The 27,318-nt window shown below is 50.0% G+C and overlaps 1 protein-coding gene across 1 annotated transcript; it reads left to right on the top strand.

The window, feature by feature from the left end:
• Positions 1-1,536: 1,536 nt before the first annotated feature.
• smoc1 (SPARC related modular calcium binding 1) lies at positions 1,537-26,174 on the top strand (the record flags this gene model as incomplete). The annotated part of the gene is made up of 11 exons (XM_079369295.1): positions 1,537-2,054; positions 15,814-15,979; positions 16,442-16,522; positions 17,548-17,660; positions 17,745-17,844; positions 19,074-19,124; positions 19,528-19,575; positions 20,707-20,763; positions 21,886-21,969; positions 24,372-24,564; positions 26,069-26,174. Exons 1-11 carry the CDS (start codon positions 1,965-1,967, stop codon positions 26,172-26,174), a joined length of 1,089 nt encoding a protein of 362 aa, XP_079225421.1. The 5' UTR covers positions 1,537-1,964.
• Positions 26,175-27,318: the final 1,144 nt, after the last annotated feature.

Below are 27,318 nucleotides of genomic sequence, written 5' to 3'. Positions count from 1 at the left end.
CCCCCCCTCACACCGGGACATGAGTGCACGCTTCATGGAGACAGAATCATCAGAAAGTAAAGTATGAAATGTCCTCGCAGTGTGAAAGTAAGGCCGCTTCACACTCGACCACGTTAGGCGCCATTCGCCACCCGAGTCAGGATAATCCTGGAGTGTCGGGTGGGAATGTTTGGGTGTGAGTACACACTCCAGGATCTCCTCCAATCATCTGTGAGCCTGAACACTGACACTGAGCATGTTCCCCTGATCAATCACACAACGTGTTTACAGGACGTTCATCCAGAAAAATACTTTTCAGCCTCCAACCCTGATTGGACGTCACGGCGTCATGGCCGCTCTGGGAATGTGACAGTAAAGGATAATTCTCCTGTAATGCACGAAGGATAAACGTGGTGACAAACGTAAGGAAGCAGGAATACAGCTGCTGTCGTGCAGGGACTCGTGTTTTCACACCTTCGTGCACCCAGCAGAGACGTCCCGCCTCTCGACGGCCATCCACTCGCTCTCGAGGTGGTTCAGGTCTCTCCTCTCTCGGCCCGACGCTCTTCGTCTATTCTCGCCGTCCTTCTTGGAGGAACAGAAGCGCCCGAGCGCACACGGATCATCGTTAACGCCGACCCTCAGCAGCTCAATAGCTCTAATTACAAGGCTCTTCAGCGAGGCACTCGAGAAGCTGCTGAACGGTCATCCTCAGGGTCATCCTGGGGGGGGGGGGGGGGGGGGGGGGGGGGGCACCTGCACTCAGCTCTGATCTGCAACGTTTCACTCAAAGTGTGTGGAAGGGAATAAAGCAGGTGGAGATGTTTGAGAAAGAACAGCGAGCCTTTCAGACAAATGTCTCCGCTGTGGGACAAATGTCTCCGCTGTGGGACAAATGTGGAGATGTCTCATTTTATTCATTTTTATATTTCAATCTGGATCAGAGATGACAGCACGGCCCTCTGACGTGGAGGAGTGACAGGCGTACGGTCTTCAGAGGAGAAGGGAGCATGGCGCTGTGTGTGCGCACGGTCTGGATATGTGTGTGTGTGTGTGTGTGTGTGTGTGTGTGTGTGTGTGTGTGTGGAGCTCCAGCTGAGTCGTGCTCTCTCTCGTTTCACATCGCTTCACGGAAACGTGACGCACAGACGCCAAACTGACGGCGTGTGGAATCGAACATCCTGAGGCGTAATGACTGCAGAGATTCATCAGAGAAAATAAGAAACCTGAAGGAGGCTGAAATCAGAAAATCAGCTTCTGTCATTTTATTTATCTCTGAGTTCTTCTTCTAGAATCATCAGCTGCTTCAGTCCTCCAGAGAACCTACAATGAGCCACACACACACACACACACACACACACACACACACACACACACACACACACACACACACACACACACACCCTGCTGTTCTCCTTTGTGAGCCCACGGGCCTCTTTTAGACCTTTCTGTGTCTCTGAAAGGGGCCGAGAACCGAAGGTTTGACTTCACAATCACTCGGCCATTGTGTCTCTGCATAAAGACACACTGAGTGTCCCTGCAGCTGCTGAGCCTCCAACTCCTCTGCTCTGACTGACCACACTTCTCTCCTCTGCTCGAAAGGGCATCGGTTAAAAGTGGGCGTGGCTTTAACGCCCTCCCTTTCATGCTATTGGACGGTCAGAGCGTCAGTCAAGGTTCCTTCTCCCCTCCTCTGCTTTTAAATGAAGTTGCAATGGATCCTGCGCGATTCAACCTGTGGCAGCAGACATGACCAGCTGATCGTCCCGCAGTGGATAAAAACCTGAATCACCATGGTCACCGCCGCGTCATGAGCTCTCATCCCTCGCGCGCGGCACTATGTGAATAGTCCTCAGAGACGCAGACAAGAGGAAACCAGTGACAGGAGAAGCTTTGTGGAGCGAGCTCTTTGATTGGACCTGCAGCTCCTCAGTGGGACACACGGACACTCAGACTCGAGCTGCAGCGCGGATCGATCATCAATTATGTTATTGCCAAGTCTCCTCATCGTCACCTTTTCTCACTTCATGGCGCCTTACCTGCCGCAGGTCTCCGCACAGAAGCCTGGCTCCCGGGTGAGTGAATACCTGCGTGTGTGTGTGTGTGTGTGTGTGTGTTGACTCACTCTCTCCTTCTATGGAGGATTACACTTTGAATAGAGGAGACGAGGCGGAATGAAGTCTGTTCAGCAGCACTTTGTTCAGCGTGACTCTGCAGAGATGTAGAAACACATTGAAACTTTAGGAACAGAGAGATCAATGAAGTCAACAGCTGAAGGTCCGAGTGTCAGACAGAGACGTGAATAAATAATCACTTTTGATCAAGTCAAGCACAGACAGCTCGTGCTGAATGAGTGGGGATGTTTCTAAAGGAGGTATAAAGGTTGAAATGTTGAAGGACTCCTCAGTAATCAGCTGCTTTGACTCACTGCAGCTTTAACTTCCAGTGATTCAAATAAAACAAGATGCTGAATGTTCATGGTGTGTGAGCTGATGGTCTGAGGGTCAGCATCCCTGCTCTGACCCCGAACACATCTGTGTTTTTAAACTCTCCTTCTTGCACACTATATGCCCCCCCCCCCTCCCCTCGCTGGACATGTTGGCGCTGTCGGTCTGTCCAGGCGGAGTGAGAGGGGGTAAGTGATGGGGCGCAGCATTGTTTCACAGATGCTGTGTAATATTTGTGGTCAGAGGAGGGGAGGATGACTGGGGGGGGGGGGGGGGGGGGGGGGGGGGGAGAAGGAGGAATATGTTTAACTCGCTCACATACTGGAACTATTTCTCAACATCTTTGAACCCCCCCACCTCGACACACACACACGCGCACACACACACACACACACACACACACACACACACACACACACACACACACACACGGCTTCATGCAGAGGGTCACAGTTTTGTCTTTGCGTAATCCCTTCTTTGTTAAAACAGAGCATGTTGCCGGGACTTGTCTGGTTGTGATGTTTGTGGCTCGCCACAGAGGATCAGACTCGAGGTGCTGTGAGGTTAAACTAATCGGAAGAAAGGTGATTCTTCTTCTTCTCCTGCCTCGCTGTGGTAAAAGCTGCTGCTCCTCTCTCTTCCTGTCTGAGCTTCAGTTAAAGGATTTCATGCTCCTCTGCAGGCTGAGAAACTCTATCACCCCCGGCCTTAGGAAACCCTCAAAACCACGCTGGAAGGACTCCAAAGACCGGCCGACGTCGATTTGAACACAAGGCCGCTTCTTCGCCCGGGGAAAGTTGAACGTTTAGAGACAAAAGCTTTTCAGCAGAGTTGGCAAAATGTGCTGAAAACTTGGCTGAGGTTCGCTGAACCGTCGCAGCATCTCTATCGACTTAATCCCTGTGAAACCGAGCGCTCCTCCATCACTGCTCCTCCATCACTGCTCCTCGCTCACACCTCCTCGCTCACACCTCCTCGCTCACACCTCCGTACACGTTTGTGACATCACAGCTGCTGTAGAGCTCACACCCCCTCCTGCCTGGACATCAGGGCTGCTGTTCCCTCGAGGCGCTACGACGTCCACCTCTTCTTATCGGTGCATAAGACGAGTCCATGTGAGCATCAGCGCCTCTCACTTCTGGCCTTGTGATTGGTTGGTGTTCATGCAGGTCAGACGTACCCCCCCCCCCCCCCCCCCCCCCACTCTGGAGGGAGAAACTTTGTAGTCTCCTTTTCTTGTTTGAGCCAGATGTGGAGCGGCAGCACGGCTCAGAGGGACGAGGATCGAGGCATCAGGCCGTCGTGTTGGTGAAACAGACTCGTCTCCCTCTCCAGGCACAAACCTTCTCTCAGCATGTGAACTTTGCTCCCATTGGCTGGAGGTCTGCGTGTCATGTTCATGCTTTCAAACGGTTTAGACGCAGTCAGATGAAGCTAATGCTAGCTAATGCTAACTTGCGCGAGGCGTTTTGGATTTATTTTGGATTGTGGAGCTGACGTGTTACAAACACAGGTGTTAAATAACATGAGCAGCCGATGAGTTCGAGCTTATGGATCACTTCTTCTATCTGACACACATACAATGCACACGGCACATTATTCTCAGACTGTGTGGTCTTAGTTATAAGCACACTATCAGGTGCTCGTTCATCTGACGTCTCTGGAGTCCCTTCAGACGGATGGAAGACGAGGCAGGTCCAATGTTTCTGTTTCTGACAAACCTTCTGTGGGCTTAAATCTAAAACAAAAGGAAGGAGGCAGATAATCAAACGCCCTGAAACGTATCAAAAATCATCACCTGAAGAAGACCACCTCCCTCACTCTGCTGTTTCTGCTCTTTAACATCCACTCTGCACCTAATCCCCCTGCATGGAGCCAGAGGTGGACGCGATGCTGAGATGAAGCATCTGTGAGGACTCATTAAGTCAAACAAACAAACAGCCTGAGCGACGGAGCAGCTCTGCACACCTCCAGCTTCAAAAGCACGAGAGACGTTTTTATTGGTGTGAGGTCGATCACAGCTTCAGTGCAGGTGTGAGCGGTCTGCACGTGTTGATGCAGGCGGTGTGTGTGTGTGTGTGTGTGTGTGTGTGTGTGTGTGTGTGTGTGTGTGTGTCAGAGGAACGAAGCTTCATTTATTCCGTCCTTAAAGGAGCAAAGAATCATTTCACACGTTTGTTTAGTCAAACGGCGTTTTGGGAACGTCAGACATCAGGAGGACGTTTGAGACTCTGGACTCTGGACTCTGGACTCTGGACCCTGGACCCTGGACCCTGGACCCTGGACTCTGGACTCTGGACTCTGGACCCTGGACCCTGGACCCTGGACCCTGGACTCTGGACCCTGGACCCTGGACTCTGGACCCTGGATAGAAGCCAGGAGAGAGGTGGCGTTTACAGAAGTCCGTCCTGTGTTTATGGTCACAATCGTCTTCATCTTAAAAAGTCATCATCTCCTCGGTGTTGTTTTCATTGTGCAGCCAACAGGCGTCACGCACAATAAAACGATGAAGAAATGCAACAAATGGAGGCGACTTTAAGGAATCTCAAACATTCCCGCTATGTGTTGGGAATGTGTTTGTCCGTGCTTTGGACAGCTGTTCAAATGAGAGCGCTCCAGAAGCGTTCAGATCAGGTGGAGGGGTGAAAGGCTTCACTGAGAGCAGCGTCTGAAACAAACTTCCTGCTTTCAGACGCTGTCAAAGGTTTTAATAGATACTTTATTGATCCCAATGATCAGAATAAAAACATCCGATTCTGATCCTTCCCAACGAGCTGCTTTGTTCTGAATGTTTATCTGCAGGACAAGTTTACACCGCTGAGCTTACTGAGCTTACAGCTCAAACAGGAGAACAAAAGGAAAAGTAGCGTTCGTGGGACGCATCAATAAATAATAATAATCAATAAATAATAATAATCAATAAGTAATAATACAGACAGCCACAGATACGAGAGAGCAGAAGAATGACATCTCTGAAGTGTTTGATAAAGTGTAGTTCCTCCAGTGTCCACTTGACATGGAAACCGCCATGAATAGTCTCCAATCACAGCCCTTAAAAACAGCCAATGGATGACATCATCACTCCAGCTGCGTCGTAGTTTGCGTTCCACTTCTGTGAATCTAAATGTCGTTTAACTAACCGTGAAGTAAGTCGCTCTGAGCGTCCCGAAAGAGAAGCTAAAGTCCATTTGTTAAACTTGTACGAGTCGCCCCCTGCTGGTGAACAGACTAAATGCAGGTAGCTGTTTCTATGAAGCGTTGAAGTGAAGATATTCTGTGTTGTCGGAGAGCTCGTGTGTTTGTGGATTTCATTTAATGGCCGACGCCTTTTTTCTTTCCTTTTTGACGAAGCATTTTTATAGCGCTCATAAATTTGGCGAGAGAGATACAGGAAGGTCGAGTTTCCCAAACGAAGACGAGCTGCGGACGATAATCACGCAGATGTGCTGCGCTCATTTCTCCGTTCAGTGTTTATGGGGGAGAGATTCCTGGCAGAGTGATAAGGTCATAGTTTGGCATCATCGCCGTCTGCGAGGAGAAGTCATGAAATACAAACCTTTCAGATTAACTCGACTTTTGGTTCAGCAGCCGTTTGTGATTAAGTCTCTGCTGATGAAGTTTGAGGTCTGGGCTGGTTTTGTTTGGAAGTGGTGTGATTGTGAATATGGATGCAGAAACATTCATGATGCTGCTCTTTGTTCTCCGACTTCTGGAGGTCACGACCGTCTGATGATTATAAATGAGTTACTAACTCGTACTTTTAATAAACACTGAAAATATCAGATTATCACAGAAATATTTCAACTGTTGGAGAAGCAACATTCACATGATAGTCTGAGAGCAGGACGTGAACGCCTCGACACGCCGGCTCTTCACGTTTGGATGGAGGTTAGAAGGAGCGTTCTGTTCCTGAAGTCTGAAGTCAGAGGACGCGGTAGAGAGACGGACATAAATGCGTCTGTGCTTCCACGTGCAGGTTTCACTTAAAGCGGAGCGAGCACTCTGATTGGTCCCTTGGCATCAGTAACACCTGGACGACATCTTTTCTGTGTCCCGAGTCAAGGAACTACAGATCCCACAATCCATTGCGAGTGATACCTCTTCTTCTTAATTGGGACTTCAGTCGTCCTCGTGTTTATAAGTGGTAGCTGACCAACTAGCTAGCCTGCTAGCCGAGAGGTGCCAGCTCCACCAATCAGAGACGTCGCTGACACGATGATCGTGGGAAGTGTAGTTCTTTCCCCGATGTCGTGAATGAACCGTGTTGCTCTTAAACGAGACGACAGGAGTATAAACCATCGCTTCACGCTCTGACGGCTCGTGGTCGGTCTGCCTGCGATGGTTATGACATCATGACTGATGATCAAATCCAAGATGGAGATTTATTCTTTAGGAAACACGCTGCTGGATGGAGTAATATCTGTGCAGACATTGAGCTGTAGTACCATCAGGAAGACGTCTCATTGGTTTAAATGTACACGGCTGGTTGCCTGCTGATTGGTTGAAGCCTTCTGGGTAATCTGGAGACTTTTCCTCCTGAGCCAAACTGAGACTGACATCATGGGATTTCAGTGAAACGTCCGGACACGTGTTGGACGGATCACCGTGAAATTGTGTTCCAGATCTCAGCGTTGACTCGACTCAGCTGGACTCGTTCTGCTGGGAAACTGAAGCAGAAGAAAAGAGACGAGCTGACTGGAATGAGGCATGCTGGGAAATCTCAATGACAACTTAACAACAGAAGTCCATTAAAATGTCAACAAATAGATTTTCTTTTCCTGAAAACGTCCTTTAAACTTCAGCGTTCAACGGGCCAATGCCTGACTCTGATTAAACGTGACACGTACAGATGTCTTTGAGACTGACTGCATCAGGGACCAATCAAATCGCTCACATCTGTCGATCCCCTCTGATAGCTGAGTAATCAGCATTTCACGCTTCGTTTCTGGGCAGTAATGAAGTCATGATGTCAGAGCAGCGAGCTGCAGGTACGACTTCACTCGGCGCCGTTCGTGGGGGCGTGTTTGCATTCACGTGAGAGTCTGGTCCACCGCTGGAACTTGCTCCGTGTGAGCGCAGAACGGCGGTGACATGCGTTGGCTTGGGCTCGCCGGCTCTGTGTAATCCTTCAGATCATCGGGACGGCAGGAACACTTCCTGTTTCCTATCAAAGTAGCTCAGCAGATTAGCCCGCGCTCATTTAATCGTTTCCTTTGATAGCGGAGAGTGTGTGGTCTCTGTAACGGCGTGCTACAGACACACACGTCCTGGGAACAGCAGAGACAGCTGACTGTTCTGTAGCCAGGATGTAGCATTAGTGAAAAACAAGGAATGTTGTTAATGAGATTTAGAGCCGTTTCCGAAAAGGAAGAAGGCGTGTCCCCCCCCCCCCCGCCCGCCCCCGTACTCACACTTTCATTATGATTTCTTTAAACCACTTCAAAAGTCACATAAGGAAGTCATACTTCTTATTAATCTCACTTTTAATCTCCTGACCGTGAACTACAGAGGAAATCTGATTTAAGCATGCTGTGATTCAAATCTGTGTCAGATGTGTTCAATCTGCTGGACCTCATAACAATAAGGGAGGGGGGGGGGGGGGGGGGGGGGGGGGGGGGGGGGGGGCGAGGGGGGGGGGAATCACTTATAGTTAGAAACCTTCAGAATTCATCACACAACTTCATGCAATACGAACGAGTCCTTCGGCCTGTTGATTGAACCTGCTGCAGGCACACACACACACACACACACACGCACACGCACACGCACACGCACACACACACACACACACACACGCACACGCACACGCACACGCACACGCACACGCACACACACACACACACGCACACGCACACACGCACAGAGGACCTGTGGACATGCGTGAGTGCAGTGTGTGTGTGTGTGTGTGTGTGTGTGTGTGTGTGTGTGTGTGTGTGTGTGTGTCATGATGAATTGAAGTGAAGATTGAGCGTTTTCTCTTCCTGCTCAGAGCTGATTGGTCGCGTTGACGAGTCGGCTCTGACTGATTTTTTAACCTGTGAGAGAAAATTGTTTCACCCGACCTCATCATCTTGGCGTGTTGGGGCGCTGGCGGCGTGTTGGGGCGCTGGCGGCGTGTTGGGGCGCTGGCGGCGTGTTGGGGCGCTGGCGGCGTGTTGGGGCGCTGGCGGCGTGTTGGTTGGTGTGAGGGCCCACGTGAGTGGAGGCTGTGCTCCTCGAGATGGGCGGTCCAAGTTCGGGTCCCGCCTGTGGCTCCTCCCCCGCCCCCCCTTCCTGGTTCTGTCCCGTCTCTCCTGTAAAGCCAAAAAAAAAAAGGCCCAAAATAAATCTTAATCTTGGTTGTTTATGTTTCCATCTATTTTAAAACGGGTCCAACACAGCGAGCGGACTTCTGAGTGTTGACGGCACCTGAATCCACGTAAACACGACATGAGCACACGGAGGATCACCAGAGACGCACGCGCTTTGAAGCTCCTCGTGCACGCACTGGGCTTGAAAGGGTTAACGACGGGATATCAGAGCCAGGTGTCATCAAGGTGAAAAACAAAGAGACATTAAAAAGGAGGCGGAGGGAGGAGACGGCTTTTCTTACAGCTCTGTTTTATTTCCTCCACTTTTTTTTATTACACGCTTAAGTAGAGTGCGTTCATGGAAACAGCGTGAGGGATGCCATCCACTAACCCGACACATTTCCTTAAAACTTAATGCCAATTACCCGACTCAAGTGATTACCGGCGCCCGTTAAAACCACACGACAGCACGCAATTAGCCTGACTTTGGTGGGCAACTTTCATTGGCTCGTTACGTCTGTGGTTAGATCGTTTCCTCCGTTTGACTCGTCCACGTGTTGGCTGGGCAGGAGGTGCATGTTTCTGTGCACGCCGTCCTGCAGGGGGAGCATGTGATCTGACCGCCATAGAGAGCGCAGGTCATGTGATTTGACCGCCATAGAGAGCGCAGGTCATGTGATCTGACCGCCATAGAGAGCGCAGGTCATGTGATCTGACCGCCATAGAGAGCGCAGGTCATGTGATCTGACCGCCATAGAGAGCGCAGGTCATGTGATCTGACCACCATAGAGAGCGCAGGTCATGTGATCTGACCACCATAGAGAGTGCAGGTCATGTGATCTGACCACAGGTCATGTGATCTGACCACAGGTCATGTGATCTGACCGCCATAGAGAGCGCAGGTCATGTGATCTGACCGCCATAGAGAGCGCAGGTCATGTGATCTGACCGCCATAGAGAGCGCAGGTCATGTGATCTGACCGCCATATAGAGCGCAGGTCATGTGATCTGACCGCCATAGAGAGCGCAGGTCATGTGATCTGACCACCATAGAGAGCGCAGGTCATGTGATCTGACCACCATAGAGAGTGCAGGTCATGTGATCTGACCACCATAGAGAGTGCAGGTCATGTGATCTGACCACAGGTCATGTGATCTGACCGCCATAGAGAGCGCAGGTCATGTGATCTGATCGCCATAGAGAGCGCAGGTCATGTGATCTGACCGCCATAGAGAGCGCAGGTCATGTGATCTGATCGCCATAGAGAGCGCAGGTCATGTGATCTGACCGCCATAGAGAGCGCAGGTCATGTGATCTGACCACAGGTCATGTGATCTGATCACCACAGAGAGCGCAGGTCATGTGATCTGACCACAGGTCATGTGATCTGACCACAGGTCATGTGATCTGACCACAGGTCATGTGATCTGATCACCACAGAGAGCGCAGGTCTGATTCCATCATGAGGGGAAGTCACATCGTGGTCAGCGCTGCAGACGAGCCGTGCATGACCTCATCATGACCTCAGCATGACCTCATCATCAGCGTCTGTTTGTAAAGTGGGTGGTGGGTTTGTGGCAGCTGTCAATCAAACCCTGGAGCAGAACAAAGGGGGCGGAGCCTGTGAGGCTGCTGAGGTCTGTTTGTCGTGAGAACACAGCTGGGAGGTGCGTGTTAGATTTTTGTTTGTTTACGACCTTCGTTCTGATTCACCTTTCTCTCTCTCTCTCTGCACGTTCAGCGTGCAAACAGTGAAATGGTTCTGTTGGACTCGTGTTGGTTCTTCTTTGTTTCCACTGCTCAGACTGCCAGTTAGAAACACAGCTAATGCTGTAATGTTGCACAATGAGGGTTTCATTTCACTTCTTTTATGAGTGTAGGAGAGAGAGCTCAGGGCTGTGTGTGTGTGTGTGTGTGTGTGTGTGTGTGTGTGTGTGTGTGTGTGTGTGTGTGTGTGTGTGTGTGTGTGTGTGTGTGTGTGTGTGTGTGTGTGTGTGTGTGTGTGTGTGTGTGGAGGAGGACTTTGGCTCGTTAAATGGGAGATCTCAGCGCTCATTGTTTCCCGGACTCCTCTGACCCCGCAGCGTGTTTCACCTTCAGCTGCTTCTCTCTGTTGATCCTCTGAGCTGCAGTTAAACTCACATTAACACATTCAGCCCAAACTGTCTCTCAGTCATACGAGACGGTTAGTGTGCGGCCCGCGTGTGCAGAGGCTGCGGCCCGGGTTTGAATCCGAGCTGTGACTCCTTTCCTGCATGTTATTAATTAATAGATAAACCTTTAAAAAAGACAGAAATATGAAACGTGATGGCGTGAACACGACCTCTTCACTTTGTTCGCATCGGCTCGGGCTTGACCTCGGGCTTGACCTCGGGCTTGACCTTGGGGTTCCCCCACACAGCAGCTCAGGATCCTCTTTAGAACGGTCCAATCAGCCCGGTTCTCCGGTGGCGTGTACCCGTTCTGTTACTGGGTGCTTTGGCGTTTCTTTAAATCTCTGATGCTCAGACGTGTTGCAGGGCGAGGACGAGCGCGTGGGCGAGGGCGAGGACGTGAGCGTGAGCGTGAGCGTGAGCGAGATCTTGTCCTCACAGCTCCGGGTCATCGGTGTATTTTGGGCAGCGTGTTACTCGACATATTCAGCTCCATCTGTTCGATGTTGATCTCTTGGATTCAGAGCGGTTTGTTTGCTTTTGATAACGGGGGGGGGGGGTGTCGGGGGCCGGGGGTGTCGGGGGGGGGGGGTCGAACCCCTCCCCCCCCAGCAGGGCTGTTTCTCCTCAGGAGATAACGCCAGCTTCTGTCCCTCGTGCTGGAGAAGCTGAGGATGCTGAAAGGAACTCATTCAGACTTTCTGAACTGAAAGGCGAAAGAACGACCTCCAAACGAGTCCCTGAATGCAGCATCAGAGTCCCTGAATGCAGCATCAGTGTCCCTGAATGCAGCATCAGAGTCCCTGAATGCAGCATCAGTGTCCCTGAATGCAGCATCAGAGTCCCTGAATGCAGCATCAGAGTCCCTGAATGCAGCATCAGAGTCCCTGAATGCAGCATCAGAGTCCCTGAATGCAGCATCAGTGTTTGTTGATGTCCTCTCTCTCTTTGGCTCACACTTTTATCATCTTTTCTTTTTTGAAGTATCATAATTTATTTCAGAACTGATTGTGGTTGGATAAATGATTAAATGTTCATGGCAGTGAGAGCGCTGATCCGAGCCGGCCCCGTGTTAACCTCACACGGTCCCACATGGGCGGGGCTTCCCACATCAGGACGCTTCAGATTGGAAACCACACAGAAGTGTCTCCGCTGAGCGTCTGCAGTCAAAAGACAAACCTCCCCCTGAGCTGCTTTTTAAACACCAAGTCATCCGTGCTCGGTTCAGTTCTCGGCGGTGGCGAGCGAGCAGAGACGGGCGAGATGTGACACAGCGCAGAGTCTGAGTCAGCACATGAGATTAGATTGGCTTCAGTTCAGCGTCTGATATCTGATCCCCCCCCCCCCCCCCCCCCCCCCCCCCCGGGGGGGCTCGCTGCGCTCTCTCTCATTTACATGTTTCTGCTTAGTTCTTTGGCAAGTGTGGCGAGCAAAAGCTATTTCATGTTATGACATCATGATTGTTATAACATTTCATATAAATCTCATCCAATCACAAGGCACGAGGCTTTCATCAGTGACCTGCCAGGCGCCGTTAGCAGGAACAGTCTGACCTCCTCCTCACTGCACGAGGAGACGCTAAGCACTTAGCTTAGCATACAGACATGTGTCGACCAGCGCCTCTAACCCCGCCTTTTTAACCCTTCGTGTTCGGTTCATTAGAAATAGATGAAGGTGTGAAAACAGAGATCGATCTCTTTTCAACATTTTTGGTCGTTTTTGATTTGACGGGAGACAGGAAGCAAAGTGTCTCTGTATTTATTTTGTCCCTTCAGTCTCTCTGTAGATAGTGGTCCTCAGTGTCTCTCTGTAGATAGTGGTCCTCAGTGTCTCCCTGGAGATAGTGGTCCTCAGTGTCTCTCTGTAGATAGTGGTCCTCAGTGTCTCCCTGGAGATAGTGGTCCTCAGTGTCTCTCTGTAGATAGTAGTCCTCAGTGTCTCTGTATTTATTTTGTCCCTTCAGTCTCCCTGTAGATAGTGGTCCTCAGTGTCTCTGTATTTATTTTGTCCCTTCAGTCTCCCTGTAGATAGTGGTCCTCAGTGTCTCCCTGTAGATAGTGGTCCTCAGTGTCTCTCTGTAGATAGTGGTCCTCAGTGTCTCTCTGTAGATAGTGGTCCTCAGTGTCTCTCTGTAGATAGTGGTCCTCAGTGTCTCTCTGTAGATAGTGGTCCTCAGTGTCTCTCTGTAGATAGTGGTCCTCAGTGTCCTCAGTGATGGATCTGTCCTCCAGTTTAAATGGGAGGACAGGACAGTGACGGTCTGAACTGTCTTTGGCTCTGCTGAGTCTCTGGTTTACGGGGCAGGACTCTGTGGGTGGGACGCTATGACTAAGAAAACTGTCCGTGTGGGAGAGTCGGTCGGAGTGTTTATTTCCACTTACAGGACAATGCCGTCTCAAACCCTGGATTTACGGCTTTATTATGACAGCACAGGCAGAGGGGCCGCATCCATTAGAGCTGTGAGTCAGGGACGGGGGAGACGGGTCAGTCTGTGGGCAGAGTCCAGAACCTGGAGGAGAGGCCGCACAGACTTAAATCACTGTTTTATACTCGCTGGCTGTGGATTCAGACGGCTTTCCGCTCTGGCTCCCCTGTTTTTAGTCTTCAAATAAATAATGAGACGAATAAGAAAAGAGACAAATGCTTCTTTAGTTTGAGGAGGGAAAACAGATCCGACGCCTCTCAGCGAAGCCAAGAGGATGAGGACGATGTTTTCCTCTCTGCTCTTTCTCTCCAACAGGAACACGGCATGATGTTGTTTTTCTTTAAGACGCGCTGACAGCTGATATTCTCCAACGCTGAGCTCACGTTAAACCGCCTCGCCTGGTTCTGGACTCACTGAGCTGGATTTGTGTCACCATGTTTAAACTGTTGCTGCACGAGGGTTTTAAAGGGACAGACCTGAGACCAGAGAGCTCAGAGACAAGACCTGAGACCAGAGAGCTCAGAGACAGACCTGAGACCAGAGAGCTCAGAGACAAGACCTGAGACCAGAGAGCTCAGAGACAAGACCTGAGACCAGAGAGCTCAGAGACAGACCTGAGACCAGAGAGCTCAGAGACAGACCTGAGACCAGAGAGCTCAGAGACAGACCTGAGACCAGAGAGCTCAGAGACAAGACCTGAGACCAGAGAGCTCAGAGACAAGACCTGAGACCAGAGAGCTCAGAGACAGACCTGAGACCAGATGGACTCGATTTAACGGCTGTGATTAAGAAATTAATGTTCAGGACTGTCAGGACTGGCACAAAATCTCTGCTGACTTCAAAACCACAAAAGACTGTAAATCCATGATGTTCTGACCCGTGTTGCTTTTCCTCACCGCAGCTCTGGATTTGTAGAAACACACTGAGCTGAGCTTTCTTTAGCCACGCTAACGGCGTGATGATTGCACGCTCGCCGCGCCCCTTAAAATATTTCATTCTTTGTTCTGTGAATTTCCTCTTACAAAGAGTTTGGCATCTCGTGCTTTTATTTTGAAGACTGAAAAAGGGAAGTGTGGTGCTGAGAAAGGTCAAAGGTCAACATGTCAATCATGACGTGGATGTTATGAAAGCAGCGTTAGCTCCACAGTCGATGGCGTTTAGAGGAGGAAACTATAGACGGGTGAAAATGGCGCCCAGCTCCGTGCTTCGTCACTCGCAGGCAGTTTTGGACACGCTGTGATCCTTTGATCAGACGTGGGATTTGTAGTTCCTCCACTCTGGAAGAGTCGCCGTCGAATCAAACGTACTGTAATCGCGAGTATTGGGGGTAGCTGGTTGTCATGGTAACGCGCCTTGGTATCAGGGTTTTGTAAAATGTCAACGAGGGATTTGAATGAGGACATTTACTTCCGGAACCAGAACAAAAAAAAAGTCTGAGCTCGATGAAATGAGATTTCATTGGACGTTGTATTTTACTCTTCTGTCTTTCTTGTGATTGGCCGACGTGAAGCCGCTCAGCTTCAGCAGTGAAAACAAAAAGAGGAATATTTGAAGAGCAGGTCAGAAGAAAAGTGCTGCAGCTCATGGTGACGTCAGGCGCTTGGCTCGGTTACCGTCCACACTCTGCTCGGGCCTGTCGGATCACTCTTTATATGTTGGGAGGAAATCCGTCTCCAGGCAACATGAACGTGTTGTTCAAAATACAACTTTCTTCAGAGTCGGGACGAGGAAGGAAACTGTGTACATGTAAGGCTCTGATACGAGTTGGCAGGTGAGCGGGGGGAAAGTGTGCCGTCTCATTTTCCATACCTGCCTCTAACGAGCTCTCCTGCGTGGCGAACACGCCGCTCGCCGCTCGAGAGGACAGACGTTCCTTGTTGTGATGAATCTCTTGTCGAACAGGTGCTGACGCTGCCTCACAGCCCAATCCTGAGTTTCAAGATAAGACGGATGAAGCGCTCTTTGTGTTTGTTCAAATATTTGAAACATTTTCAACAACAGTTGGCTCTGGCACGCTGCTCGGCTCGAGGACTCTGCTGCTGCTCAACGCACACCTCGCTCGCCCTCTCTCTCTCCTCACTCACAGCTCCATCTTCCTGGCAGAGCGTGTGCTCCCCTCAAATCCTTTTAGACCTTAAATACATTCAAAGCAGCTGCAAAGCCAAGAACCATTACTGCTGTCAGAGAGAGGGCCGGCGTCCAGCGGCCGAGCAGAATCCACTCGCTAATAGATCATGAGCAGAACGAGCGGCGAGGAGAAGACGGTTTGGCTCCTGTGATACTCACTGAGCCTGTAACGGCCGAGCCTCATTACGGGAGCCCGACAGAAACACACAGCAGCCAGCGAGAACTGTTAACGGGTACAAGTGACCCGTGAGTCCAATTTGTACTTTAGCTTGGCGTCCGCTCACGTCCAGCTGAAAGCGGCCTTTGTTCAAAGCAGAAAGAAAGTCAACACGCTAACCTTCAGATGTATCTTTGCTGTTACGAGTTTCATGTGCTTGTTTCTGTGTTTCAGTGGCTGATCGGAGACCGAGACAGTCACTGCGGGGTCATCTGCTCAAGGACGCAGGGGAAGCCGGTGTGCGGCTCGGATGGGCGGAGCTACGAGACGGGCTGTGAGCTGCAGAGGGCGCGCTGCAAAGACAAAGCCCTGACGCTGGCACACCGCGGCCGGTGTCGAGGTGAGAGCTGAGCGCCGTTCACGTCTTTGTTTGATGGGTCGGATACTGACCTCTGCCTGAAACGCTTCCACGCCCCTCCCCCCATGTGCACACGCTCCTCTGATTGGCCAGCTGTTTGCAGCTTCCTGGTGGGCGTGTCCTTTGCTCTGAGTCGACTCTCAGAGTTCTCGTAATGTTCGTTCACCAAAATGATTGTGGTAAATAAAATAAAACATGCTAAAGGTGATAGTGAAGGGTAACTCACGATATGATTGGATCCCTGGCCTACGACTCGTTTGATGACATCACTTCAGTCCTTCTCACTCGTTTTGGACGTTTTCTTCGTCTCTGGCCGATCGAGTCAGATCAGGAGAGAAAGGGAAGAAGAACGTGCGGGTTGGAATCGAACCCGGGTTCCGACCTCGACTTGTCACAAACAGAAACGTTTATGCATCTCTGTGCTCGTTGTTTCGTTGCTCTCAGGTAAAAACCGGATGAAGATCGATTTGCCGATGGCTCCAGCGCCGACGGCCGCATTGGAGGGGACGGACCTGGAGCTGAAAGGTAAACCGGGACACCTCACGGTCCAACAAACAGGGACAGGACTGACAAACCTTAAAGCCTGATCCTCCTTTTCCCCCGGAATGATTCGACACCTCTCCGAATCCTGATTTATAATCAATAATCATTTCTACATAACAAGCGCGTCAGAACATCTCCAAATAATCAGCTGGTCGAGAGAGGACAGGAAGCAGAGACCGAGGAGACATTGAACATATCGTAGCCTGTTCCATGTTATATAGTGTCTTGCTCAAGGACACATCGGACACGTGGCTGCAGGAGCGCTGTGGGAGGGTCTCTCCCGTTTCTACGCACCAAACATAACGCGAGCTTTAAGAAGACGCCACGTGCAGCTTCCACACTTCACAGAGTTCTTTAGTCTTTGGTCCCCTTCAGACCTCGAGCCGTATATCACTCTGTGACTTCACAGTTCTGCGTCTGTCCGTCTTTTCTCTGGAGGAGACGACATGTCTGTGTCCTCGCAGGTCCACACAGAACTTGATTTAACTCGTATTTATCCAGAGTGTTTGCCAGCAGTGCCTGCTGTGAGTGTGTGTGCACGAACATTCGAACACACTCGTCCGTGACACTCTGTGTTTCAGCCAATCACAGCCGAGTGTCCCGAGAGTCGTCTGGCTGGCTCATCAGAGCTCACTTTCCACTTTGAGCAGAACATGACGCACTGCAACAACGTGGCGCTCATAGCCGCCCTCCGGCCCCGGGAACGCTCCGGGTCGAGGAATGTGTTATTTTAGTGTCTTTAAAAGCTCGACGACTCGACGCTGAAAACGCTGATTTAGAAAGAAAAAGGTCAAAGGATGAAGTCGCGCTTTGTTTCACCTGAAGAGGCCGTGACATCGCCAGCAGAGATCTGCTTTTAGCTCGTCGGCACCTCGTCTTGGTTGTTAACCAAATGAACAGCGGCGTGAACACGGTGATGTTGAGGAGTGGCGCTAGTTCAAAAACAACAGTCGAGCAGGGTGTTTGTTCCCAGCGTTTGCCAAACTGTCCTGTCCAATCTGCTTCAGACGGGGGTCAGTCCAAGTGTCGCTTTGAGAGAAACCAGGCTTTGGATCAGGCCAGGAGACCTCAGGAGTCCATGTTTGTCCCAGAATGCAACGAGGACGGGACCTTTGCCCAGGTCGGTCTCCTCACACTCACCTTGGTTCAACTCTGATCCGTCTTGTTGGTTGTTCTGGTTCCATGTGTCTCTCTGCCTCTGCAGGTCCAGTGCCATACGCTGACTGGTTACTGCTGGTGCGTCACCAGCGACGGGAAGCCAGTGAGTGGCTCTTCTGTGCACAACAGGACCCCGGTGTGTTCAGGTACTGGCAGGAAACCAGCACGCCAACCATTTAGAGTCAGAGACTCTTCTCTGAAATATCAAAGTGTTCTGATTGGATGATGCTGGTGTTACAGTTTGGTGTCAGCCAATAAGATTCCTGTGACATCCAAAAAAACCAGCTTAATTAAATGCTGCTATGAAAGTGATGTTCTCGTATGGATGTCTTAGGTAAAGAAGCTTTGAGAGGATTTATTTAGATATCAACTCTTCTATCTCGTTCTCTCACTTTTTTTTCTCCAGTGATTTCGAGTTTATTTTAATTGCTTCTCGTTAACTCGTTAACTCGTTAACTCGTTAACGTGGGAAGGCCAGCAAAAACAGAAGTTACTCATCAGGAGAAAACAGAAATAAATGTCAGGGACGGACGTCTTAAAAAGGCAACAAAGGTCTTGAATCTTTGGAGTACCAACATTTCAACGTTTAAACGTTCAGGACGTGACGATGAAGAGTGGAAGAGCGTTTCAGCTGCAGTATAATTGCGTCTGTCGAGCTTTACTTTGTGCACATGTGTGAAACGTCATGTGGCTCAGAGCAGGTGCAAGGTCAACGAGAAGGCCAATGGCCATACATCCAGGGGCCTCTCAAGCCCCTCCCCCTCCCCCCCCTCCCCGGTCTAACTGCTGTCAGCAGGCCAGAGAGAGAGAGAGAGAGAGAGAGCGGGCTGGGCTCGCTCGTCCTGGATGGGAACACTTTATGATAATCACCATCATTTTCCCTCCCATGATAATTCACAGGGCTCTAAAGCATGTGGTGCACATTTAGCGTGGTGAAAGTGGCGGCGTGCCCCCGTGGAGCTGCTTCAAACACTGCCAGAGGACGCCGCTCTCTCTCTGCCTTCATCTCATTCTGCCATCTTTCCTCCGTTTCCCGCTCGTGCTACTAACCACCTGTACCGTTTCCCCTCAGCACCTGCTGGTTTCCAGTACAGAGACCAGTTCAGCTGATAAATGACACAGTTTCCATTCGTAGCAGAAAAACCACACGGCTTTTTTTTCTGTCAACAAGACAAACTGGAGGCAGCTCTTCTCCGGATACGAACGTTAGTTTGGGAGGAACCATTCGTCCTTTGTGTCGCTCATGACGAGCTGACTCAGGTGTTTACGGCCGTCATACACGTCGCTCTCAGCTGACCTCATATAACCTTTTCTGACATGCTCCCACGCTCCTCTTCACGATAACCCAAATCAATCATCTCGCATACATTTGCAGGAAACTTCCGTGAATTTATGGGAACTCATGCTGGGACAAGTGGATTGTCAGGTAGTAAATTTCCTTCAAGTTGACCTCCCTGAAAATGTCTTTGTGCTCGTCTTCTTCCTCATCCTGCTCTCTTTGCATCCATGCATGAGACCGACTTCCTGCATGCACCAAACGGGGATGATGTTGGGAAATGTGCTTTTGATGAAAGTGTTCCACAGATGGTGCAGATCCCTCGGGTCTGCATCAGACAGTGTGACCATGGTGCTGATGTTTCCATTCAAGTACTAATCAAAGCGCTGCGTCTGTCAGTGTAGACGTCAGCGGGTGATCTGTGGGGGTCGGGTTCTTCTGGTTCCTCCTCGTGAGGTCACTTAAAGCGTCGCGTCCGTGTTCGGAGGGTTCAGCTGCCTCCTCGCTCTCCTCTCTTGCTTTGCACACGTTCTGTTTTTTTCTTTCTCTCCAGGGTCAGTAACCGATAAACCAGCCGGGCCACCGAACTCTGGTAGAAAAGGTGAGTTGAGATCTGCGGCAGGTTTTGTGTGCGCATGTGTGTGAGTGCTTCCATTTGTGTGAGAGACAACAACACGAGTTGAGAAAGTCTTTTGACCTGATTCTGTCCCATTTTGATGCGTGCAAAGTCCGTGTTTGAGCAGACAGAGAGGAGAGGGTCATGACATTAGCATTCACATGGTCCTGTATGTATTTATAGAAGGCAGCTTCCCCGAGCGAGCGCCACGCTGAGGCTGCTTTTGTTGTTCTTGCTTACAATAACTGTGTTTTTCCTCCTCACAGTTTGTAGCTCAGAGTCGAGACGTGGATCAAACTGTAATTGAGAACTACTGTAAGAAAAGGTCAAAAACTGACCTGAAGGTTTAAACAGAGAAGGGTGCATGGGAGAGGTTCGCCCCGGTCCGAGGGCGACAGAGTAACTCCACCTCACCTCTTTGTTTTTTTTATATCTTAGTGTTTGTAACATGACTCCAGTTTTCTGGGGTTTGCTTTTCATGAATGATTTCCTAAGGAGTGTTCCAGGCACTACGACACTGCGAGTATGGTGAGTATTGAGCTCACTGATGCTGAAGCTAGTCAGACCGTCAAACACCACAAAGCCCAGCACGACCAGCGCCAGGGTCACTGAGGGAGATTTTAAACCAATCAGCATCATTTTGACAAAGAGAGCGATGAAGGTCACACACTGCTCACCTCCATGTTTGGATTAGTCTGCATCAACATCAACTACACCTGCACTGCACTCATGCGGGTCTGATGGGGGCGGGGCTAGTCTCCATATGTGACTGCATGCATGTGTGTGTGTGTGTGTGTGTGTGTTGAATGTGCAGCTTGATGATGTTGGTGTGAGAACGTCACAGTTTATTGTGTGTGTGTGTGTGTGTGTGTGTGTGTGTGTGTGTGTGTGTGTGTGTGTATGTGTGTGTGTGTGTGTGTGTGTGTTGCAGAGCCACACGTGGGTGGTCGTATTTGTTTTTGTTTTGATTCTCTCTCTCTCTCTCTCTCTCTGTTTTTCTATCTCTCTTGGCCGGGCCAATGTGCAAATCCCAACAATTCAACAGTTCTGGAGAGTAGATTGTATTAACCTCAATAATGGTAGTCTCTTTCCGTTTCTTTCTCACCCTCAACCCAGACGATGGCTCCAAGCCCACTCCCACCATGGAGACCCACGTCCCCCCTGAGGGTGATGGTAAGTCCTCCTCCACCTGTTCTGATGACGTGTGCTTTACATCTCAGTAACCGTCGTCCGTCGACGTTCCCACTTCGGGTTTTAATTTGTAAAAGGAGGAAAAGTTTCCTTTATCAGCAGCTGGAGTGACTGAAGAATTCTCCTTTTACATTGTTGTTGACCGCGAGTCCCACTGCTTCACTGTGCTCGTTAACATCCAGGTAGTAGAGCCGCCTGTTTACCAGACCTTCAACCCATCTATGGCTACAGCGCCCACTAGTGGTGGGGGGCTGCATCACAGTTAGAGCACAACATTTGACCGGCATCGAGGGCCAACGTCGAAAAAGAATAATACGATGTTCAGCACGACGAGCGAGGACTAGTCAGCCAATTAGGACGCGTTTGAATATTAGATGTAAACAACAACTGATTGTTTGCTGATGGTGTAAACAATGATCCATACTGATGGTGTAAACAGTGATCCATACTGATGGTGTAAACAATGATCCATGCTGATGGTGTAAACAGTGATCCATACTGATGGTGTAAACAATGATCCATACTGATGGTGTAAACAGTGATCCATACTGATGGTGTAAACAATGATCCATACTGATGGTGTAAACAGTGATCCATACTGATGGTGTAAACAGTGATCCATGCTGATGGTGTAAACAGTGATCCATACTGATGGTGTAGACAGTGATCCATACTGATGGTGTAGACAGTGATCCATACTGATGGTGTAAACAGTGATCCATACTGATGGTGTAAACAGTGATCCATACTGATGGTGTAGACAGTGATCCATACTGATGGTGTAGACAGTGATCCATACTGATGGTGTAGACAATGATCCATACTGATGGTGTAGACAATGATCCATACTGATGGTGTAAACAATGATCCATACTGATGGTGTAAACAATGATCCATACTGATGGTGTAAACAGTGATCCATACTGATGGTGTAAACAGTGATCCATACTGATGGTGTAAACAGTGATCCATACTGATGGTGTAAACAGTGATCCATGCTGATGGTGTAAACAGTGATCCATGCTGATGGTGTAAACAATGATCCATACTGATGGTGTCTGTTTGAAAGTCTCAGTCGTGTCTCCGTCTGTCTTCCTGTCACAGCAGAGATCACTGCTCCGACACTGTGGATCAAACAGCTGGTTTATAAGGAGAACAAGCAGAACAGCTCCAGCTCCAGGAAACCAGGTAAGAGAAAGAACGCCATCAGGATTCAGACGTTCATAAAGACGGCGTGCTTGGTGGTAGAGATACATGTCAGTCAGCCCTGGGACGGCGTGCTCCACACATCATGAACGCCGAGAACAAGATGAAGGTGTCAACACAGCTGTTAATATGTTCACCGTTAGACGTCCAGGTGACGAGGGGGCGGAGTCTGTCCGGCGAGCCACAGGCTTGTATGAATCTTTCGAACATGTGAACGTCAGCCCTCCGTGTGTGCTGGTGATGTCGAGCTCGCTCCCACACAATAAGAGCGCACAGACAGTTGATTGTAATCCGAGGTTTCTCCGTCCTCGATGGCGGAGGAAGCTGCGGTCAGGGCGGCGTCGAGGACGAGATATTCACTGTGACAGCTCTTTGAAACTTCTGAGGAAACACCAGCTTCCTGTTTCCAATTAGCATCCGCTGTCCTCCAACTTCGAGCGACAAGGCCGACCGAGGGGAGATGTCATCACGTAGGAGGCACAGATGAAGTGTGTGTGTGTGTGTGTGTGTGTGTGTGTGTGTGTGTGTGTGTGTGTGTGTGTGTGTGAGACTCTGAGCGTGCATGAGGAGGGAGGAGTTGGTGCGAGACCTCTCTCTCTCTCTCTTCCTTCTGGAAAACCTGAGTCCTCCTCTCCTCCTCTCTGGCTGCTCGTCCCTGCAGAGCCCATAATTATGATTTAGAGGGATGCGAGCGTGGGGTTTGTGAAAACGTGTTTTCTTAGGCAAAGCAACGCAAAGTCTATTTTTCAAAGAGACGCTTTGCTGCCAGACTTTGACACAGTGTTGTTGGTGTGCTGGGAGGAGGGGGAAGCGCTCTGTCGTGCAGCTCAGTGTGGAATGTCGTTTGTTCCTTCTCTTAATGATGTTTGATGCACGCACCAGAGTTTCACTCTCACACAGTAACGTGTTGCACCCAAACATGCTAACGAACACGTGTTGCACCCAAACATGCTAACGAACACGTGTTGAAAAGTAACGCCGTTCGGTCGATGTAGCTCGCCGTCATCATCTCCGGTTCAGGTCATAAACACACCTACTACACAGCCACTCACAGAGTTACGAACAGTTCTGCTATTTTAACTGCAGAGAAGAGCCGCAAGAGACAATGTGACAGTGATTAGTCCACAGCTGAAAGCCATTGAAGTGGAGTGAAGGGGGGGGGGGGGGGGGGGGGGGGGGGGAGAAGGAAGCAGAGAGGAAGAAAAGGAAAGTGAAGGAATGAAGGACAAAGGCTCAGGAGTTTAAAAACTTGATTATAAAGAAGAGAGGATGGTTTATAAAAATCACCACCCGGCTCAGGAGGAGGGGGCGGAGTTAAAGCGAGATGTCAGCAGACGGTCGTCCTCCATCTTTTATCAGTTCGCCACAGGAGAAGAAAAAACTAATTGTCAGAGCGGCTCCCGACATCTCCTTGTGTGGCTTCCTGTTTTTTCATTTGTTTTCCAGAGGTTTGCATTTCTCGCCGCTCGCTCGCTGCCAGAGGACGGGACATAAAACTGAAAAAGAAACAAAAAGAAGAAATAAATCGAGCAGAAATGCAAGGCAGGCAGAGACGTGGTGGATTGGGTTTCACCTCCTCACCAAACACAGAGGATTACATGACACAGCGTCCAGCCTTTTTCCATTTATATGTATGAAAAGGATTTTCTTTTCGCCTGGCGCCAGCAGAACCTCCGTATAATAAACAGAGCTCAATAATGTGGACGTGAGCGAGAACACTTCAGAGTGAGTCTGCACAGGAGAGACAGTTCCTCTGCCATGAACACACACACACACACACACACACACACACACACACACACACACACACACACACACACACACACACACACACACACACACACACACACACACACACACACACACACACACACACACACACACACACACACACACACACACACACACACACACACACACACACACACCTCAGGTGCGCTGCTCAACCTGGCGCCTTGTTAAATGGCGGTTCGACAGAACGTTTTCATGCGGACACACGGGAGAGCGTGGCGTGCTCCGAGCACGGCGCCACAGAGGGACGCCACAGACACGAAGTCTCAAACGTCACTGACCTTTTCCAGATTCTCCTCCGAAGACACTCGACCAATCAGCCGGGCCGCTCGCCTCGCTCGTCAGCGCGGAGATTCAGAGACACGAGATCTCACGGAAACTCGCGTGATCAAACGTGGCGGTGATGAAGGCGCTCGTGTTGTTGCCATAGTTACACAAGCTGCTCTTCTTTTTAAATATGTAGGAAACATCTGATTGGTGGCGCCTCACGGGCTGCAGGTGCGTCCTCTCCGGCGCCCTCCTGTGACAGCTGATGGTGTTGTGTGTTTGTGATTGTTGCGTCTCTGTATTGAGTGTGTCTCTCATGGTTTTAGAGAAAGTTCCCTCTTGTGACCAGGAGCGACAGAGCGCGCTGGACGATGCTCGGCAGAATCCTCGCGAGGCCGTTTTCATCCCCGACTGCGGGCCCGGAGGCCTTTACAAAGCGGTCCAGTGCCACCAGTCCACGGGCTACTGCTGGTGTGTTCTGGTGGACACGGGACGACCCATTCCTGGAACCTCCACCAGGTAAGCTTTTTATCAGCCGACGCCCAGAACAGGAAGCTAACCGTGCTAAAGGCAGCAGCTTTTCAAACACAGTTCCTGTTCCAGAGTCGGGCGGGCTTTAGAGGCGCTCAGAGTCGTGACGCCTCTTAATGCGAGTCTCGCCTTCGGGGTCCTCTACCAGACAGACCCACGTACGTTTGAAGCTAATGAAGGATGCGCGTGTTTACATTTTGTTTTTCAACCATCTGAACTGAAAGTCCCGAGTTTGACTCCAGCGAGTTCTTCAGCCTGTCGGAGGAAACGAGCAGATGCCAGATCGAAGGTCGGCCCATCAAGAGAAGCATTTGGATCAGGACCAAGTGCAGCTCTCTTTTTATGTATGATATCACCTGCTGACGTGTTGGTGGCTCTGCACCAATCAGCAGAGAGAATGGCGCCCCGTAGCGTTTCCTCCTTCATTTCCTGACTGAGTGCATGAAATGGTCACGTTACGCTGCGAGCGCCCTCTGCTGAATCAAACCACTTCAGACGCTGATAAACTGAATGTTTGAAACTCAAACGGCTCGTTACAGTTCAAATGTGAATTTTCTGCATCGAAAGAATCTTTCAATTTCAAATCAGAAAAATGGCCGCCCCGGTTCGAGCGCAGGATCCAAGCATCTGCTTGGTCTTTGCATTTGGCAAAACAATTAGCCTGGAGTCCAGACAGGAATATTATTTATCCAACCATAAACACTGAATGTTTGGTTTGACGTTGGAGCTCGGAGCGCTCGCTGCTGTTTACGTTTCCCTCGGGGGGGGGGGGGGGTCGAGGCGATCGCTTCATGATGCCCATCTCTAAGGTTTCAGAAGTATTCCTGGTTAGTATCTTCATCATGAATATTCAAACAGAGAGCGGGACAAAGTGCTTCCATGTTTAGAGGACTGACAGCTTGCAGCAGTGAAATGGATGAGCTGAAGAGGCGTCATTATTCTCTCTTCACGAGGCGGGACGAGTTTACGCTTTGAACAAAACACAGGTTGGCTTTTGTGTTCCGAGGTCAGTTTGTAATTCATCTGCAGGATGTGAAACTCCTGACATCATTCTCATCTGCGTTTCAGAAATATTAAAAGACAACCTTGAAGCAATTATTTCACGTCACTCACTCTCTTTCCCCTGGACAGCTACGTGCAGCACACGTCCCACCTCGGATCTGTGGCCCTGCACTCTGTGAAATGACAACCTGATTCTGTTTTTAAAGCTAAATCAGATACACATGCTCAGTTTTCCATCCAGTTCAAGAAGCAGCCGTAGAAACGCCAGGAGAAAACGAGTCATGCCACGCATCAGTTTGTGCACGTCACATTTATAAGCGTTTAAACAAAGATTAATAATCGTGCAAAGATAAACACAGAAACAACTCTGAGTGTCTTCAGTCCAGCGTCACATCGTTCTGGAAGAACAAACAGGAAAAGCTTTTTTGCTGGTTGAGTCTTCAGTTATGATTCTGTCTCTCAAAGCCACGCCCCCTTTATCGTGTCACAGGTACCAGACGCCCGAGTGTGACGGCACCGCGCGGTCTCGAGTCTCCGACGCGGAGGATCCTTTCCAAGGCAGAGAGCTGACAGGTAGGTCATTCCTCTGTCTGTGACTGTGAGCACCACACACACAGTCTGTCATAAGTTTTACTGTCGGGGGGGGGGGGGGTGATTGGAGAAAAGAGCAGCGTGTGAACGGAGACCACGCTGGTACCGTGGACACGATCTGTGGTTGTGAGCCAGTCGCAGGATTATGGTCAGTTCATCTTTCCCAGAATAAGTCAGGAACACTTCCACAGTGAACACGTTCATCAGAGTCAGCTGAAGTCTTCTGTGTTTAAATCTCTTCTGTTCTTAAAGCTCGGCCTGCAGAGAGGATTAATAATCCAGTGTTCAGACGGCGGGCAGCAGAGATCAAGCGGAGGTCACGACCTTTTGGCTCGCTCTCCTCCGTCTCGCTGCTCACTTACTTTTGTTGCTCCTCTGTTTCCCCATCGTTGAAGGTTTGCACTGTAACTCTTATTTAATTCCCCATCTGGTGAGTTTACAGAGTGGAGCATGACTCCTGACTGTGCAGCAGATGTGTGGCATGTTTTATGGAAGGTGTGAGTGTTGCGGGGGGGGGGTGCTGTGGGGGGCTGCTGGGGTGTTGGAAACCACAGGGTGCTGAGTGAAGATATTTTAATGTACTGTAGAGGGATGTGCCGAGGCGCCACAACAAAGCCCAATATTTCATGCTCGTCACATCAAGGCGAGAGACGAACAGAAGGCAGGAGAGGGCCGTGTATGAACAGCATGCAGCTACAGGTTCAATCCTACTGTACACACAGCGCCACAATAGCAGCTTTGTCTGAGGGAGCAGATCCTCCTCTGAGACCACAGACCGGGATCTGTTGGCTCCGAGTGAAATCAGGTCAGGAACCGGAATCCATGTAAAACCCTGAATTTTAAAACCTTTGGTAAATATGTAGTTTGGTCTGATCCATCAATAACAAACCTCCCAGACTCCACTGCAGCATCCTTTAGTGTGCTCAGAGATATTCGTGCTGTGGGAACAGTGAACCGCACAATAACGACCAAATCACAACTTTCTGCGTCTATGAAGCAGCGAGCGATGTTAACCATCTGTTCTTTTCATTGGGCTGAATGAGCCTGCAAACAGGTGTGACTCACATCCTTACAACGTGCTGTGTGTGTGTGTGTGTGTGTGTGTGTGTGTGTGTGTGTGTGTGTGTGTGTGTGTGTGTGTGTGTGTGT

The sequence above is a fragment of the Symphodus melops genome (assembly GCF_947650265.1).
Source record: "Symphodus melops genome assembly, chromosome: 19".
Taxonomy (NCBI): Eukaryota; Metazoa; Chordata; class Actinopteri; order Labriformes; family Labridae; genus Symphodus; species Symphodus melops.
The sequence above is the reverse complement of the archived record's forward strand: the minus strand, read 5'-3'. Positions and strand labels throughout refer to the sequence as shown.